We start from the raw sequence: 16,491 nt of genomic DNA, 5'->3' as shown, positions 1-16,491 counted from the left end.
TATTTGAACAAGTCGCAGTGACGGGGATGGAATGACCCTGGTTGGTTTAGGCACGCGAGACGTCTGTAGGATCTGACTACAAGGCTGCTAGACCAACGGGAAAGATGCTGAGGGTTCAACGCGAGGCCCTCAACGAGTCAGTCCTCGAATACACCGTCATCTCTTTGCTAATATTCTTTTTTGTTTTGTTTGTTTTAGACAGGGTCTCGCTCTGTCACCCAGTCAGGAGTGCAGTGCAGCAGTCTCGGCTCATTGCAGCCTTGATCTCCCAGGCTCAAGCGATCCTCCGTTCTCAGCCTCCCAAGTAGCTGGGATTATAGGCACACGCCACCACTCCTGGCTATTTCTATTTCGATTTCTTTCTTTCCTTTTTTTTTTTTTTTTTTTTTACTTTTAGTAGTGATAGGGTCTTGCTGTGTTGCCCAGGCTGGTCTCAAACTCCTGAGCTCAAGACCCTACTGCCTTAGCCTACCAAAGTGCTGGGATTTATAGGCGTGAGCCTCTGGGATTATGGGCGTGAGCCGCTGAGCCCAGCCTATAGACTCTGATTTTTGCATTTTTATTTATTAGATTGCTTTTTAATTTTCGTGTTTTGTGGTTTTGTGCCTTGTCAAACTTGTGGAACAAAATTCCAAAACTTACCACCTTTTGGAATGCCCCAGAATAGTTTATACTGAAACAGATCCTGGTTTGTGAAAGAACACTATAAAAACATTTTGGGGGCAACTAGGCAGATTTAAATATGAATGAGGTATTCGATGCTTTTATGAATTATTTTGTGTGCTATATGTTGTGATTGTGCCAATGTCTTTATTCTTAGAAAATGAGGACGTATTTAGGGATGAACTGTCAGAATGTTTGACTTGAAAATCATCAGCAAAAAGAAAATACATAAGATAAAGCAGATATGGCAAAATGTTAATTATTAAATCTAGGAGGAGGATACAGGTGTTCATGGTACTAGATTAAAACTTTGTAGAAGTTTAAAATTTTAAGCTTTCATAACAAAAAATTGGGGGGAAATACGTAGCAGTTATGGTCTTTCTGCAGCTTAAGAGACTATCTGGACTTGGCTTTGTAGCAGGAAGACCTTTAAAACCCTTTTAATTTCTGCTATGCTCATTAACCTATGAGGTTTCAGGGTCAACCTTTGGTCACGGACAACCTGTGAAAAAAAAAAATTCATCTAGACTTCCAATTTTATTGGCATAACATTGTATCTAATAGTGGTCCTAAACCTGGCTGGACATGTTATTTGAAGTGCTTGTTCAAAATGCAAATTATTTCAATTTTTTAGAAATGGATTCTTACAATGTTGCCCAGGCTGGTCTCAAACTCCTGGGCTCCAGTGATCCTCCCACTTTGGCTTCCCAAAGTGCTGGCCTTTTAGGCATGAGCCGTGGCATCCAGGTGGAGATGCCCAGTAGGCAACTGGACCAAAGCCTCAAGCTCAGAAGATGTCTGGGCCGGAAATTGACTTAGGAGTCCTCAGCAGTTTTAACTGAGAGGAAGCTCTGAATTTGGATGAGAACACACAAGCGGAGTGTGAAAGGCACATGCGGAAGAAGAAGGGACTGTGGAGCCTGGAAAGGAGCCATTAGAGAAGGACCAGGCTGAGTGCAGTGGCTCACGCCTATAATCCTAGCACTTCGGGAGGCCGAGGCAGGTGGATCACGAGGTCAGGAGTTCAAGAACAGCCTGACCAGCATGGTGAAACCCCGTCTCTACTAAAAATACAAAGATTAGCTGGGCGTGGTGGCACATGCCTGTAATCCCAGCTACTCAGGAGGCTGAGGCAGCAGAATCACTTGAACATGGGAGGCGGAGGTTGCAGTGAGCCGAGATCATGCCACTGCACTCCAGCCTGGGTGACAGAGTGAGACTCCATTTCAAAAAAAAAAAAGAGAGAGAGAGAAGCAGGACCAGGAGAAGGCCATCAAGACCAAAAGCCTATGGGTACTGTCCCTCTGTCACATGCAGGGAAACTGCTGACTTGGGCACTATGGGTGTTCTGGGCACTAGGGTTGTTCCTAGAGAAGGAAAAGCTAAATGAAAGTGTGTTTTTTACACCTTTCTTTAGAACTTTCTGGGCATAGGCCGGGCGCGGTGGCTCAAGCCTGTAATCCCAGCACTTTGGGAGGCCGAGACGGGCGGATCACGAGGTCAGGAGATGGAGACCATCCTGGCTAACATGGTGAAACCCCGTCTCTACTAACAAATACAAAAAACTAGCCGGGCGAGGTGGCGGGAGCCTGTAGTCCCAGATACTCCGGAGGCTGAGGCAGGAGAATGGCGTAAACCCGGGAGGCGGAGCTTGCAGTGAGCTGAGATCCGGCCACTGCACTCCAGCCTGGGCGACAGAGCGAGACTCCGTCTCAAAAAAAAAAAAAAAAAAAAAGAACTTTCTGGGCATAATGGAAAAACTAGTCACTGGGTTCTGGTTCTGGTTCTGGCTCTGACACTGGGATGTTAATACCTAGGGCAAATCACTTCACCCTCAGGACCTTTTCCTCACCTATATGTAAAAGGATTTAGAGATAATGGAAGAAGAATCTGGCTGAAGGGTGAAGTTTGTGCAGCCCTGCCCGCCACCACTCCCCTCACTGTCCCTTCTCTGCAGCAGCTCTGCCTTGTCTCCATGTTCCTGTTCATCTGACATATGAAAATAGGCCAAAAAACAAAACTACCGGGCCAAATGGATCTTGAAAGCCCAGCTAAAAATCTGGTGTGCCTTTTCAGTCTCTATTCTCATTTCTACCCATGTCTCACAGGCTTAATGACCATTTCCAGGCTGTTACTAGTCAGATTTTAATTTTTACTCCAGAGGACCTATTTCAACATCTCCAGCTGCCACCATCTCTATTTACATATGTTAACATCAGTTCAAACTCAACTATGTGAAGCTAAGTGTATCACCTCCAAGAGCTTCTCCACCCAGCACTTACAGGCACCACAATTTATGCCCAGTTTTCTAATTCTCCCTGCTTTCCAGCCCTCCAGGAAAATCTAAGTCACTTCAGTGACTTTCGAGTCTTTCATTCCCCGCCTCTGGTAAGGGACAGGGCTCTTCTTACTCTCCTGAAATGTCCCTGATTCCTCCTTTCAGTTCCCACCACCACCATCCACAGGTAGGCCTTGCTCACCTTGGGGAGACTGCTATAGGCACTTCCTAACTGGTCTCTCCTTTCCGTCAGCATTCCTCCAGCTGCCGCTTCATAGTATGAGTTGAGTCTGCGGGAACATGAGCTCAGTTTTTGGGGGAGAGGTGGATATGTGTTCCAGGAAAACTCTCCGTGTTTTTCCTCTGCTCTTACATCACCATCACAGCAATCATCAACACGGAAGAATTCTGTGACCAAATGTGAGGGGGTTCCTCCCTACCACCAAGCAGTGGACACCAGCTGGGTATCCTCCTCCTCAGTTCCAACACTGTCTACCTGAGGAAGACACACCAGGCACCAGCCATATGTCTTGGACTCCAGAACTTCTGACAACCACTTTCAAGTTGGGGTTGCTATGACCCCATCTCTGGGTTTCAATGATTTGCTGGAGCAGCTCACGGAACTCACGGAAACATGTTTCCTGGTTTATTATAAAGGATGTTGCAAAGGCTACAGATGAAGAGGTGTAGGGCAAGCTATGGGAGGAGGGGCACAAAGCCTCCAGGCCCTCCTGGGCACACCACCCTCCAGAACCTCCACGTGGTCAGCTATCCAGAAGCTCTCCAACCCCAGTTCTCTTGGGCTTCTACGGGAACTTCATGTCATCAGCATTCCTTCCTCCAAGGCATAGCGCAGGAGCGCTCAGGAGAGTTTTAAGACCCAGCCTCTGCAAGGTTAGAGTCCTGCCTTGGGGCAGGTGAAAAGGAGAGCAGGAGAGGCGGGGAGATTCTGTTTCCTGGGGCCTGCCCCTGAGGCCTAACACACCTGGCATTCTAACAAAAGACTTAACAAGGCTATAGGAGTCAGGGACTGTGCTTGAAAACGTGTGTATGTATGTGTGTGAATACCTCGTAACACCACAATATGCAAATGCTAACAGCAGTCAGAAATTAGGGGCTGAAAATCAGAACTGCAGTCATTTGCAGAGAATAAGAGAAGAAATCTATGAGTAGATGCAATCCGAGAAGGAAAGAGTATGATACTACAGAAAGCAAAGGATCAAACTTGGGAATTATCATAATGAGTTAGAACGGTGTACAGCGAGGAGTCAAAGAGTGTGTATGCATCTAAATATACACATACATGAATAGATACATAGAATTTTTAAATTTCTGATGCAGTTCTCTGCAAATCAGGAGACCTGAGTTCAAAACAGTGCTGACACACCATGTAACTTTGGACAACTTGCTTAATGTTGGGAAACCAACTTAATATTCCCATGTGGGTTAGACAGGTACCTGTGCAGTAAAGCTGGCAACCTGAAGAGAAAAGCAAGTACTGAGAAGGCCACTAGCTCTGGCCTACTGTTTCCAGGACAGCAAACAGCAAAGAGGTGGCACAGTAGAGCAGTTATGACCATGAACTCTTCCGCATGGATGTAAGTCTTCATTTCCCTAGGGTAAATACCTAGGAGAGGGATTGCTGGGTTGTATAGTAAACGTATGTTTCTTTATAAGAAATTGCCAAACTGTTGTCTAGAGTGTCTGTACCACTTTGTACACCCACCAGCAATGTATGAATGTTCTAGTTGCTCCCTCCATATCCTCACCAGCACTCGGTATTGTCATTTTTTGTTTTTAATTTTAGCCAGTCTAACTGGTGTGTAGTAGCATCTCATTGTGGTTTTTACTTTTCCCCAACAGCTAATGATGATCTTTTCACATGCCTATTTGCCACCCATGATTCTCTGAAGAAATGCTTCTTTTCCCCATTGTTTTGTTTTCTTATTGTTGTAGTGAAAATTTTTGTATATTCTGAACACAAATCCTTTGTTGGTATGTTTTGCAAGTACAGTATTTTCCCCCAGTATGTAGCTTGTCTTTCCCTTCTATTAAGTGTCTTTTGCAGAGCAAAAATTTTAAATTTATTTTTAATTAATTTTTTTTTTTTGAGATGGAGTCTCGCTCTGTCACCCAGGCTGGAGTGCAGTGGCGCGATCTCGGCTCACTGCCACCTCTGCCTCCCGGAGTCAAGCGATTCTCTTACCTCAGCCTCCCGAGTAGCTGGGATTACAGGCGCACACCCCCAAACTCGACTAATTTTTGTATTTTTATTAGAGAGGGGGTTTCACCATGCAGGCCAGGCTGGTCTCTTAACTCCTGACCTCATGATCTGCCCGCCTCAGCCTCCCAAAGTGCTGGGATTATAGACGTGATTCATTCTTATGGATTGTGCTTTTCATATGTCTAACAACTATGGCCTCACCCAAAATCATGAAAATTTTCTCCTGTTTTCTATTAGTTTTATAGGTTTACACTGCACATTTAGCTGTATGATCCATTGAGTTAATTTTTGTATAAGGTTTGAGATATAAAGGGTGAGGTTAATTTCTCTGTATGTGGGTATCTAGTTGTTCCAACACCATATGTTGAAAAGACTACCCTTTCTCAATTGAATTGCCTTTGAAACTTTGCTCAAAACCACTGCCCATTATTTGTGGGAGTCTATTTTTTTTTCATTTTATTTTAATTATTTCCATAGGTTATTGGGGAACAGGTGGTCTTTGGTGACATGAGTAAATTCTTTGGTGGTGATTTGTGAAATTTTGGTACACCCATCACCTGAGCAGTACATTCTGCACCCAATTTGTAGTATTTTATCCCTCACCCCCTTCCCACTCTTTCCCCGAGTCCCCACATTCCATTGTCTCATTCTTATGCCTTTGCATCCTCATAGCTTAGCTCCCACTTATGAGCGAGAACGTATGATGTTTGGTTTTCCATTCCTGAGTTACTTCACTTAGAATAATAGTCTCCAATATTATCCAGGTCTCTGCGAATGCCATTCATTCATTCCTTTTTATGACTGAATAGTATTCCATCATATATATACATATATATATATCCACTTGTTGATTGATGGGCATTTGAGCTGGTTCCATATTTTTGCAATTGCAAATTGTGCTGCTATAAACATGCATGTGCAAGTTATCTTTTTCTTATAATGACTTTTTTTTTTTTGAGATGGTATCTTGCTCTGTCACCCAGACTGGAGCGCAATGGCGTGATCTCAGCTCACTGCAACCTCCACCTCCTGCGGTCAAGCAATTCTCCTGCCTCAGCCTCCCAAATAGCTGGGATTACAGGCGCCCACCACCATGCCCAACTAATTCTTGCATTTTTAGTAGAGACAGGGTTTCACCTTTTTGGCCAGGCTGGTCTCCAACTCCTGACCTCAGATGATCCACCTGCCTCAGCCTCCCAAAGTGCTGAGATTACAGGTGTGAATCACCACGACCAGCCAATGACTTCTTTTCCTCTGGGGAGATACCCGGCAGTGGGATTGCTGAATCAAATGGTAGTTCTACTTTTAATTTTTTAAGGAATCTCCAGTTTTCCACCGTGGTTGTACTAGTTTACATTCCCACCAGCAGCATAGACGCATTCCCTGTTTACAGCATCCATGCCAATATCTATTATTTTTTAATTTTTTGATTATGGCCATTCTTGGAGGAGTAAGATGGTATCACATTGTGGTTTTGATTTGCGTTCCCCTAATCATTAGTGATGTTGAGCATTTTTTCATGTTTTTGGCCATTTGTATATCTTCTTTTGAGAATTGTTTATTCATGTCCTTAGCACACTTTCTTTTGTGGTAGAACACAATTTTACTTTTTATATGTCCTGAATTTTTTATTATTATACTTAAGAGCACAAACATTAATATTATATTACATTCTAGGGTACATGTGCACAATGTGCAGATTTGTTACACATGTATACATGTGCCATGTTGGTGTGCTGCATCCATTAACTCATCATTTACATTAGGTATTTCTCCTGCTATCCCTCCCCCTCACCCCACCCCACGACAGGCCCCAGTGTGTGTTCCCTACCCTGTGTCCAAGTGTTCTAACTGTTCAATTCCCACCTGTGAGAACATGCGGTGTTTGGTTTTCTGTCCTTGTCACAGTTTGCTCAGAATGATGGTTTCCAGCTTCATCCATGTCCCTACAAAGGACATGAACTCATCCTTTTTTATGGCTGCATAATATTCCATGGGCACACTTTTTGATAGGATTTTTTTCTTGCTAATTTGAGTTTGCTGTAGATTCTGGATATTAGTCCTTTGTCAGATGTGTAGATTGTGAAGATTTTTCTCCCACTCTGTGGGTTGTTTACTCTGCTGATTGTTCCTTTTGCCATGAAAAAAGCTCTTTAGTTGAATTAAGTCCCAAATATTTATCTTTGTTTTTATTGCATTTGCTTTTGGGTTCTTGGTCATGAAATCCTTGCCTAAGCCAGTGTCTAGAAGGGTTTTTCTGATGTTATCTTCCAGAATTTTTATAGTTTCAGATCTTAGATTTAAGTCCTTGATCCTTAAAAGTCCTCGGTAAAAAAAATATTTCTATTAAGCACTACATAACACACTGCATGCCACATAAAACTCTGCATAACATTCTCGCAGGGGTAAGTGACCATAGCTGAATTCTTTTCTCATCAATCAGGAAAATGAAAATGCTTCCTTAATCAATGTTCTCCACTCTCTGACACATAATAACAACTCCAAAAATGTGCCTCTCTTTCCATCAAACTCCACTGATATGGAAAATGGGCAACCTGTTTTTCCTTGCCCAGTTAGTGAACTTGCGGGTGTACCCAGTGGCCACTCTAGGGATCGCTATAATCAACAAGACACAGTAACAAGTATTGGCAAGCAAGTGGAGAAATCACTCATATTGCCAGTGGGGAAGTAAAGTGGAATAGTTTGGAAGTTCCTCGAAAAGTTAAACATGGAATTAACATACAACTCAGTAATTCCACTCCTAGGTAAATATCCAAAAGAACTGAAAACGTATAACACAAAAATTTGTACACAAATGTTCACAGGGCATTATTCATAAAAGCCAAAAAGTGGAAGAAACCCAAATGTCCACCATCTGATGAATAAATGAGTTATATCTATACAATAAAATACTATTCAGCCACAAAAAATGAAATTCTGATACATGCTACAATGCAAATGAAGCTTTAAAATATTATGTTTTGAGGTTGGGCATGGTGGCTCATGACTGTAATCCTAGCACTTTGGGAGGCTGAGGCGGGCAGATCACTTGAGGTCACAAGTTCGAGACCAGCCTGGCCAACATAGCAAAACCCTGTCTCTGCTAAAAATACAAAAATTAGCCGGGTGTGGTGGCACACACCTGTAGTCCCAGTTACTCGTGAGGCTGAGGCAGGAGAATTGCTTGAACAGGGAAGGTGGAGGTTGCAGTGAGCCGAGATCTTACCACTCCACTCCAGCCTGGGCGCCACAGTGGGACTCCATTCACCGCCCCCCACCCAAGAAATATATATATATATGTTTTGAAGAATTAGATGTGATTTAAAAATTAGAAAAACAAAATATGTATATTAAGTGAAAAAAGCTGGCAATGTATGATTCCTTTTATAATGAAATGTCCGGAATCCACAGAGACAGAAAGTAAAATGGTGCTTGGTAAGGGTTGGAGGGAAGAGGAAAGGAGAGTGATTATTAACAGGTATAGATTTGTTCTGTTTTTCTGAGGTGACGAAATGTTCTAGAACTAGAGTTGCACAACTCTGTGGATATTCCAATAACTACTGAAAAGGGGGAACTTTAAGGCATGTGAATACTTCAATAAGTATGTTAAGTTCAAGATGTTAATGTTCAAACTGAGATACTACATTCATTACTCATTCAACCTACAGGGTTGGGGTCCCCCACATCAAACTATCAATTTTAACTAGGACTGCCAAGTTACGGCTGGTTAGTCTAATGTCAGAGTATCATGCTAAGGAGTTAAAGGTCCTGTGTGAAACACAGTGACAAAAACGGCTGAGTATGTCAATACAAATTTATCATAATGACCAAGTTTTATTAATGGTGAGCAAATGGCATCAATCCTATACAGGAGAAATAATTGTATACCTTCATAGACAAAAATAATTTCCAGGGAGTGTGGAGATAAGAGGAATACTTTCTCTTTTCACTCAATTTCTTTGAGCCTTGGTTTCCTTCTCTTGAAAATACAAAAAATAACAACCTCCTAAAGTTGCAACCTGTGCAATCATGAAAGCCCATGAGAGGTGGCCACCCCAGAGTGATTCCCAGCTCTGTGGTCAGTGGGCCAGTGAAGGGAGGATGAGCTACACAAGTGCCTAGAACATTCAATGAAATGTATTTTTGTTTAATAGTCATAAATAATCCTATAACTGTGTAGTTCACGGTAGTAGGTAACTTACTAAATGCCTTCAATTCTCTAATTTTGCGGTCTTAAGAGATTTGCAAATAGGGAAAAGAAAGAGAGAGACAGTGTCTTTAAGAAGAAAGTTCTGAGCAAACTGTATTAATTTATTTACAATTGTAATTTATAAACAGTAACACAAACATCTTTACAATAATATTATGAAAAATGTCCCATGGCTGAAATGGGTGAAAAATGAGACTTCAGCACATTTCTAAAGGGGTGCCAAGAAAAGGGAAAAAATGCAATACAACAGTTTTAGGGGAGAGTTATACCAAGTAATGCACACCTAGGTGCAATTTCATGCAGATGTCTTCAACCACTCAAACTGTTTTTATTAGATATTAGAATAAGATTTCCTGAATTATGTTGCCTTCTGTTCACTTGATTTCCATAAGTAAATCAAAATGACTGGCTGTTAACCAGGTACATCTAAATATTTCTCCCATCAACCCCTTAGAGATAATCCATTACATTTTAGGACATGTCAGATTGTGGGTATTGCAACTTCCCAAATGGATTTTACAAAATATCATTCCATGGCCCTAAATGTGTTCCTGGATTTCTCTTACCAAATGTGTCTAATATGGACCACTATACATGAAATGAAGAACTCTGCAAAACACAGCAGAGCAATTTTCAGTACATTAAGACAATGTGTCCAAAAATAAATTCAAACCACTGGAACTTCAATGAGAGGATAAAACCAAAAGAAGAGAAAGAAATTCAGAAAATGATGACAAAAACAATTGTACTTTATAAGCTCTCTGATTATTTGGCATTTATATAAGTGGATATTACTGTGGTTACAGACCATAATCCTCAATGAGGACAAATCAATGTGGCTTAAACACTTGTTTTAAAATATAAATCAAATAATCCACTTGTAATAAAAACCAACGACATTTTTACAGACACAATTCTGTCCCCAAAATGTTAATCTTAACAGCCTACCTACTTATTTTAATGCTTTCAACTGCTCTTTATAAATCGTTAGGATGAAGTTTCTTATCTTTGAAGCATTTAGTGTCCAAATAATTAGCTAATGGAGCAAAGGTGATTTAGAAAATGATGTTTCAACATTTTACTAGCTGTACTGTATTTTGAGTTGGCAGGAATCTTCAACCATTCCATTAAAAAGATTTCACTCTTCTTAAGAAGAACAGAAACAGTGAATGAATTATTTATGTTCTTAGTTTCTGACATTGCTCAGTGGGTAAAACAATCTAGCAATTAAGGAAGTCTCCTCAACTAATTCTATCTCTAATTTTCAGTGAAGACACTGCAGATATGTACATGTACAGCTGTTTTTGAACCCGAAAGTGATGCATGTTCCCTTAAAACAGCTCTTCAAAACAGAACTGCATTCTGTATCCTTACTTAGTCCATAAGGGCACAGGGTCAGTTACTTCAAAGTAATTTAATAACTGACCTTTATAATACATCATTTTATAAAACCAAAATGCAAAAGAAACACTTTTAAAAAGTTTACTGTCCACAGATTGATTATAATAATTTATGCTTTCTTAGACCTACTATTTAAGCAGCCCCATGAGCAAATGAAAGGTCTCCAGTTAGTATTCACCAGGAAGTATATGTCCATGTTTCTCTTGGTTGTCTTAATTTCTTTTTAAATAATTTTCTTTTATATTAACTTTCCAAAGCATCCAAAACTTTCATGATCTGCTGTTTTATGGCTTTAGTAGCATCCCCTGCATTTGGAATCAAATACCTAAGGGGAGGGAAAAAATACATATATATATACACACATATATATATTAATACAGTGCTTTCCCTTCAAGACTCAGCTGATAGGTCGCCTCCAATGGGAAGCTTTCCCTAACCCACAAACCCAGCAGAAATGCCTCCTATGTACTCCCATAGCTTATTTGAACATAATCCAAAGCTTATTTTGAAAGAGAGAAAACCTAAATGCAAAGGCAATGTCATTTTTCATACAGTGTAAAGCTAAAATTCTTTGAGCCATTATTAAATATAGGTAATAGCTAGATAAAACACAAGATAAAAAATGTAATATTCCACTCCCCAATACAGATGTACCTTCAATTAGCTACAAAAATCACATACAAATTGTTGGTATCCAATTCCAAAGACAATGACAATTCCAACACTTAATAGTTTGACTTTAAGCAAGTAATTTAAGTTCACCAAAACAGATTCCTACATAAAAAATAGGTGTAGTTATCCAAACTTTACAGAGGGTTATGTACATAATAAAATGGTGTTGTAAGGTCTGAAATATTTAAAAAAGACAAAGACATATGATAACTATTACAAAATATCAACACTATAGATTAAATGTCCATTTTCTTTTCTTGGAGAATAAAAATAGTGTTTTTTTTGTTTTTTTGGGTTTTTTTCACAGCATTTTCTGTAAAACCTAACAATTCCACTGTATAAATCATCTGTAAGTGTTACATATGCAAGGCAGAATAGAAACCATAAATATCAATGAAGAAACGCAGAGGGAGAATCTAGTTACTTTATCTTCCACTATTAAGACTATCTGCCACAACTCTGAATTAAAAAAAAGATGTTGATCTATATATAATAAACTTCAATTTATTTAGCAAAATTTATGGGAAAGCCTTTAAAACATAATTCTCAACTTTTACTATGCATGACAAAGTCATAATTCAAATATCCTTTGGTTAAAATTAATTTATCAGTAGATATTAAAATGTGTATACCTCAGAGACCCACTGAATCTACTTGCAGGAATTTATCCTGAGAAGATGAATTGGACAACTATGTAAATATACATTTTTTTAAAGGCCCACTAGAAGATTAATAGTGAAACATATGAAATAATGTAAATGCCAATCAACATGAGGCTTGTTAAATCAATCTCCTGAGAAATCCTTATAACAGAATATCTACCATTAAAAAGTTAAGAATTTATATTTATTGGGCTGGGCGCGGTGGCTCACGCCTGTAATCCCAGCACTTTTGGAGGCCGAGGTGGGTGTATCACGAGGTCAGTCGATTGAGACCATCCTGGCTAACACGGTGAAACCCTGCCTCTACTAAAAATACAAAAAATTAGCCAGGTGTGGTGGTGGGCGCCTATAGTCCCCGCTACTTGGGAGGCTGAGGCAGAAAGAATGGCGTGAACCCGGGAGGCAGAGCTTGCAGTGAGCCAAGATCACACCACTGCACTCCAGCCTGAGCGACAGAGAGAGACTCTGTCTCAAAAAAAAAATAATAATAATTTATATTTATTAAAATGTAAATATATCATACTATACTGTTTTCTTAAAAAATCAGAACACAAAAACAAGCCTGTATCACATTTATCTAGTTTTTAATAAAGAAATAACATATGCATTAAAAAAATCTGAGATGATACTCATCAATGTGTTAACAGAGAATTAGAATGAAATATTCTTTATATTTCTATTAATTGAAAATATCACTATGTAAATATTTATTCTTACATAAAGCAACAAAGTGATTGTTTTTACAAATTGGGTATTATTTTCTTTTAACAAAGTACATAAAACAGTACAGATTCATGATGTTTGCTACCTGTCAGTACAAGATCAAAGAAACTGAATAATTTCCCCTTCCAATTGAAGTTGATTATTTAAAAGTGCTCCGATATGACCTTAAGCTTACTCTTTATCCAAGCACTCCTGTAAACAAGAAGTGTAATCCTAAATCTCAGGAGGGGAACAACTTGAACTGATGCAAGGTGGAATAAACCACAAATCAGGAGTCAGAAAGGCTATATTTGGATCTGTCACAAACTAAGTGTCAGGATCTGAGAAGTCATTCAACTCCTCCGGGCTTCATATTTTTATCTATAGATTTAAAAATGGTTTAGTATCAATATCAGTGTGGTCCACAGCCCTTGGGCCAGTCTGTGAACTGTTAGTGACCACAATGAGATAAAGTGAGGGGCTTGTACCAGGGTGTAAATTACCTATATCACCCAGCACACTACTTAGTTCACTGACAGTTTGTCAAAACAAGAATTTTTCTGTGAAGGAAAATAAAAATATTGACATACTCTAGAACAAGTTTCTTATTTCACTGCAAGCCAGCAATTAGTGCAGCACTGGTGTAGATTAACACGGATCCTTGGGTCAGAAACTTTATGAAATTTGCTATGGCACTTACTCAAATCATGTGCTAATGGCTAAACCACATATGGCTAAGGACTGGGGAGGAAGAGATAATAAGAAACACTAAAAGTGGTTCACCTATCCTATTCCACCATCCATTCCCCAAAATAGAGAAACAAACTCTTTATAGTGAACTGCAGTAATTCAGATAATATCATCCTAAGGAAAATCTTACCTTTCAATTGCCAAGATTTCTATTCCTGAAGCACTGCTATTTCCATACTTGAAGGTAATGAGTTCAGGATGTTTTTTTTTGGATGTAATTTTAACTACAGAATTCAGCGCTTGTCGAGACTGTATATAAGCCAATCCTTTCCGTGAAACAATCTCCCTTAAACAATACATATGTGTTGCGGTAACCAACAGATGACTTGAGACAAAAAGAGCATTAAAAGAAAAAAAAATTTAAGTAAATGTAATTCAAACAGGTGTTGTTTTGAAACAACCACCCCAATTATTAAAAATGTTCAACTCTAAATAAAATTATTTGAGTTAAAAGATACAAACAGAGGTTAATCTATAAACAAGTAAACTACACATTAAAGGCTTTTAATTGTATGCAAAATTAATATTTTATTAACAGATAATCCTGCAATGATTTAAAAGTAATATAATAAATGTAATAAAAAGTTCCATACAACATAGAAATCATTACAATAATATATCTTTTATTGAAAAGGAGTATATTACTTTTCAGATTTTTTTTTTTTTGAGACGGAGTCTTGCTCTGTGCCCCAGGCTGGAGTGCAGTGGCGCGATCTCGGCTCACTGCAAGCTCCGCCCCCCCCCGGGTTCACGCCATTCTCCTGTCTCAGCCTCCCGAGTAGCTGGGACTACAGGCGCCCGCCACCTCGCCCGGCTAATTTTTCTTGTATTTTTAGTAGAGACGGGGTTTCACCGTGTTAGCCAGAATGGTCTCGATCTCCTGACCTCGTGATCCGCCCGTCTCGGCCTCCCAAAGTGCTGGGATTACAGGCTTGAGCCACCGCGCCCGGCCTACTTTTCAGATTTTTAACACTATTACCTATATTCATAAACTATTCTCATTCAATGCACCATATCCTACATCTAATATCCAAGATCACTAGGCAATTGTTGGGTTTCCCTACATATTTTGTAATACTCTGTAACTGGATCCTGAAGGCAAAATGAGCATAGTATTATTAACACTCACCCACAACCCCTGTACCTCAGCTTCTTTTTAATACTTTCACATTTTTATGTACAGTAATACCATATGACAATTATCAGACAAGCCCAGAATGTGGAACATTCCGCAGGATGATTGACCTGGACTCAAAGGATTCATTCATCATGAAGAGAAAAGGGAAGTGAGGGAGTGGGGGGATGAGTTCTGCTGCACACAGGGTGAGATTAAAGACATGTAACAGACAATGCAATGTGTGAACCATGAACTGGATCATGGATCAGAAAGAAAAAACACACTTCAAAAGATACTTTGGGAACACTGAAAAATTGGGGTATGATCTGTATGACAAATGATGGATTTACAAAAATTTTTAGGTGGGGTAATGGCATTGAAGTTGTGCAGGAGAATGCTCATATACTTGGGAGGTTTATGCTGAAGCATTTAGGGGTGAAGTGTCACATTTGTAGGCTTCTTTTGAAAGGTTTGACAAAAGTGTACATATACATGTATATGTACATATATACATACGAAATGGGGTGGTATTAAAAGGTGTTAACAGTTGATCAAAGAATCATAAGGGTGTTCAATGTACTATTCCTTCAACATTTTTGTATAAAATTTTTCAAAATAAAAATTATATAAGAAATACTGTTATAATTCAAGACCTATTATACAAGTAGACAGAAGGAAATTATAACTTACTGTACTAGGATAAATAAAGGTTCTTCTGTAGTTCAGTTTTGTATTATTAACTTCCCCAAATTCAATTTTACTTCTGATGAAGACATTTTTAAAAGTACCTGGGAAACATGTGTCCACTTTCTTTTACTTCTTTACAAGGAAAATGATGTTTGACATCTGGCTTGTTTATCCAAGTCTGAATGTTTACAACCTCTTTTCTATCATCATCTGACATTGAAGAACTGTCAATTTCATCTATAAAAAATATAAAGTGTTAAATATGGATATTACCAACTTTTAAAATGATACATTCTCTAACAGTCTAAAAAAATTTCAGTAGTATTTTGAAGATATGGATTAAAAAACAAACAGGCTGGGCGCAGTTGCTCACGCCTGTAATCACAGCACTTTGGGAGGCTGAGGCAGGCAGATCATCTGAGGGCAGGAGTTCGAGACCAGCCTGGACAACATGGTGAAACCCCGTCTCTACTAAAAAATACAAAAAATTAGCTGGGCGTGGTGGTGCACACTTGTAATCTCAGCTACTTGGGAGGCTGAGGCATGAGAATCGTTTGAACCCAGGAGGTTGCAGTGAGCTGAGATTGTGCCACTGCACTCCAGCTTGGGTGACAGAGTGAGACTCTGTCTCAAAAAAAAAGAAAAAAAGAAAAAAAAAAAAGAATAACACAACCAATTCTAATCCTGCTACTCTATTTCCTTATGCCACTGATATTAATATAGAAATATTATTATCAACATCACTTTCATACGGTAACAAAGTCAAGTGTAAATATTAAGAATACATTTTTAAAGATTAAACTATTTGGGGAATTTCAATTGTTTTGATATGCATAACCTAACTATGATCTGACTAGTCTGTAAAGAGATGGCTGAATTGTTAAATACGCAGTATCTTGAGGGTACAGATGGTAGATTTCTTTTTATCTTGCTGCTTTTTGATTTTAAAGAAAATAATCAATCCTGGGATAAATAAGTAAAAATCTAGGGTTATTTTCCCTAAGAGAAATATAAAATAATTATATTTTCCAATTATATTTATATATTAATTAATATAATTAATAATTATATTTTCTAATTTAAGAAAGGGAAAATACAGTCTCTAAGGTAAATAATTATAGGTTC

At 39.0% G+C, this 16,491-nt stretch overlaps 1 protein-coding gene across 3 annotated transcripts in view; it reads right to left on the bottom strand.

Moving 5' to 3' along the window:
* Positions 1-9,442: 9,442 nt before the first annotated feature.
* TBC1D23 (TBC1 domain family member 23) overlaps positions 9,443-16,491 on the bottom strand; it is a 64,761-nt gene continuing 57,712 nt past the window's right edge. For 2 of the 3 annotated variants that reach the window (XM_003893854.4, XM_009199152.3), the window contains 3 exons: positions 15,468-15,603; positions 13,693-13,887; positions 9,443-11,101 (listed from right to left, as the gene is read on the bottom strand). In XM_003893854.4, coding sequence (XP_003893903.1) covers positions 11,020-11,101; positions 13,693-13,887; positions 15,468-15,603 — 413 coding nt within the window. In that variant the 3' untranslated portion in view covers positions 9,443-11,019. The remainder of the gene's footprint in view (positions 11,102-13,692; positions 13,888-15,467; positions 15,604-16,491) is intronic. The other variant, XM_003893855.4, reaches the window with a different exon arrangement.

The sequence above is a fragment of the Papio anubis genome, chromosome 2, assembly GCF_008728515.1.
Source record: "Papio anubis isolate 15944 chromosome 2, Panubis1.0, whole genome shotgun sequence".
Classification (NCBI taxonomy): domain Eukaryota; kingdom Metazoa; phylum Chordata; class Mammalia; order Primates; family Cercopithecidae; genus Papio; species Papio anubis.
Note: the sequence above shows the minus strand (reverse complement) of the source record. Positions and strands in the feature narration are given on the sequence as shown.